This window comes from Empidonax traillii, unplaced genomic scaffold (assembly GCF_003031625.1).
Source record: "Empidonax traillii isolate 1590-97213 ecotype Southwest subspecies unplaced genomic scaffold, ASM303162v1 scaffold2612:size30348, whole genome shotgun sequence".
In the NCBI taxonomy this organism is placed as follows: domain Eukaryota; kingdom Metazoa; phylum Chordata; class Aves; order Passeriformes; family Tyrannidae; genus Empidonax; species Empidonax traillii.
The window spans coordinates 9,885-12,498 of record NW_020957805.1 but is presented as its reverse complement, the minus strand read 5'-3'; the positions used below and the strand labels follow the sequence as shown (position 1 = coordinate 12,498).

The following is a 2,614-nucleotide window of genomic DNA, read 5'->3' as shown; positions in this document are numbered from 1 at the left end:
AGAACCTCCTCCATATCCAGAACCTCCTCCATATCCAGAACTTCCTCCATACCCTGAACCTCCTTCATATCCAGAGGTTCCTCCATATCCAGAGCTTCCTCCACATCCTGAACCTCCTTCTCCCCCACCAAAGCACCCACCAGAGCTCATTCCTCCTCCTCCAGAGGTGGAACCTCTTCTACCAGAGCTCCCTCCATATCCAGAGCTCCCTCCATATCCAGAGCTCCCTCCATATCCAGAGCTCCCTCCACACCCTGAACCTCCTTCTCCCCCACCAAAGCAGCCACCGCTGCCATAACTGGACCCTCCATGTCCTGAGCTTCCTCCTCCTCCTCGTCCTCCAGAGATGGAGCCTCTCCTGCCAGAGCTCCCTCCATATCCAGAACTTCCTCCATATCCAGAACTTCCTCCATATCCAGAACCTCCACCATACCCTGAACCTCCTTCTCCCCCACCAGTGCCCCCACCAGAGCTCATTCCTCCTCCAGAGGTGGATCCTCTTCTACCTGAGCTCCCTCCATACCCTGAGCTTCCCCCATATCCAGAGCTCCCTCCATAGCCTGAGCCACCTTCTCCTCCTGCAATGCCCCCACCAGAGCTCATTCCTCCTCCTCCAGAGGTGGAACCTCTTCTGCCTGAGCTCCCTCCTCCATATCCAGAACTTCCTCCATACCCTGAGCCTCCTTCTCCTCCACAGATGGATCCACCACTGCCATAACTGGATCCTCCATGTCCTGAGCTTCCTCCTCCTCCTCCAGAGGTGGAGCCTCTCCTGCCTGAGCTCCCTCCATACCCAGAACCACCTTCTCCTCCACAGATACCCCCAGAGCTCATTCCTCCATATCCTGAGCTCCCTCCTCCAGAGGTGGAACCTCTCCTGCCAGAGCTCCCTCCATACCCTGAGCCTCCACCAATGCCACCACCAGAACTTGATCCCATGTGACCTGAGCTCCCTCCTCCAGAGATGGAACCTCTCCTGCCTGAGCTCCCTCCATACCCTGAGCCTCCTTCTCCTCCACAGATGCCCCCACCAGAGCTCATTCCTCCCCCTCCAGATGTGGAACCTCTCCTGCCAGAGCTCCCTCCATATCCAGAGCTCCCTCCATACCCTGAACCTCCACCAATGCCCCCACCAGAACTTGATCCCATGTGACCTGAGCTCCCTCCTCCAGAGATGGAGCCTCTCCTGCCTGAGCTCCCTCCATACCCTGAGCCTCCTCCATACCCTGAGCCTCCTTCTCCCCCACTGATGCCCCCACCAGAGCTCATTCCCCCATGTCCTGAGCTTCCTCCTCCAGAGGTGGAACCTCTCCTGCCTGAGCTCCCTCCATACCCAGAGCTCCCTCCGTATCCAGAACCTCCACCAATGCCCCCACCAGAACTTGATCCTGTGTGACCTGAGCTCCCTCCTCCAGAGATGGAGCCTCTCCTGCCTGAGCTCCCTCCTCCATATCCAGAACTCCCTCCATATCCTGAACCTCCTTCTCCTCCACAGATGGATCCACCACTGCCATAACCGGAACCTCCATGTCCTGAGCTTCCTCCTCTAGAGATGGAGCCTCTTCTGCCAGAGCTCCCTCCATACCCTGAACCTCCTCCATACCCTGAACCTCCTTCTCCACCACAGATGCCCCCAGAGCTCATTCCCCCATATCCTGAGCTTCCCCCTCCAGAGGTGGAGCCTCTTCTGCCAGAGCTCCCTCCATATCCAGAGCTCCCTCCATATCCAGAACCTCCCCCATATCCTGAACCTCCTTCTCCTCCCCCAGTGCCCCCACCAGAGCTCATTCCTCCTCCTCCAGAGGTGGAACCTCTTCTGCCAGAGCTCCCTCCATACCCTGAACCTCCTCCATACCCTGAGCCTCCTTCTCCCCCACTGATGCCCCCACCAGAGCTCATTCCTCCATATCCTGAGCTTCCTCCTCCAGAGGTGGAACCTCTCCTGCCTGAGCTTCCTCCTCCATACCCTGAGCTTCCTCCTTCTCCTCCAGAGATGGAACCTCTTCTCCCTGAGCTCCCTCCATACCCAGAGCTCCCTCCATACCCTGAGCTCCCTCCATACCCTGAGCCTCCACCAATGCCCCCACCAGAACTTGATCCTGTGTGACCTGAGCTTCCTCCTCCAGAGATGGAGCCTCTCCTGCCAGAGCTCCCTCCATAACTCGAGCTTCCCCCATATCCAGAGCTTCCTCCATACCCTGAACCTCCTTCTCCTCCACAGATGCCCCCACTGGAGCTCATTCCTCCTCCCCCAGAGCTGGACCCTCTCCTGCCTGAGCTCCCTCCATACCCTGAACTTCCCCCATATCCAGAACCTCCCCCATATCCAGAACTCCCTCCGTACCCTGAACCTCCTCCCCCTCCAATGCACCCACCAGAGCTCATTCCTCCTCCTCCAGAGGTGGAACCTCTCCTGCCAGAGCTCCCTCCATACCCTGAACCTCCCTCTCCCCCACAGATGCCCCCACCAGAGCTCATTCCCCCATATCCAGAGCTTCCTCCTCCAGAGGTGGAACCTCTCCTGCCTGAGTTTCCTCCTCCATATCCAGAACTTCCTCCATACCCTGAGCCTCCTCCTTCTCCTCCAGATATGGAACCTCTTCTCCCTGAGCTC

At 58.3% G+C, this 2,614-nt stretch overlaps 1 protein-coding gene across 4 annotated transcripts; it reads right to left on the bottom strand.

The window, feature by feature from the left end:
• Positions 1 to 144: 144 nt before the first annotated feature.
• LOC114072088 lies at positions 145 to 1,609 on the bottom strand. 4 transcript variants are annotated; one of them, XM_027910007.1, is made up of 4 exons: positions 1,290 to 1,609; positions 1,116 to 1,199; positions 644 to 689; positions 145 to 385 (listed from the first exon to the last, which is right to left on the bottom strand). In XM_027910007.1, the coding sequence occupies exons 1-4, from the start codon at positions 1,599 to 1,601 to the stop codon at positions 147 to 149; spliced, it is 681 nt and encodes a 226-aa protein (XP_027765808.1). In that variant the 5' UTR covers positions 1,602 to 1,609; the 3' UTR covers positions 145 to 146. The 4 variants fall into 4 exon arrangements, 3 of the variants coding, with proteins under 3 accessions (XP_027765808.1, XP_027765809.1, XP_027765810.1); XM_027910008.1 differs by lacking the exon at positions 1,116 to 1,199 and having other exon boundaries at positions 644 to 734; positions 1,398 to 1,609; XM_027910009.1 differs by lacking the exons at positions 1,116 to 1,199; positions 1,290 to 1,609 and having other exon boundaries at positions 644 to 793.
• Between the last annotated feature and the right edge of the window lie 1,005 nt (positions 1,610 to 2,614).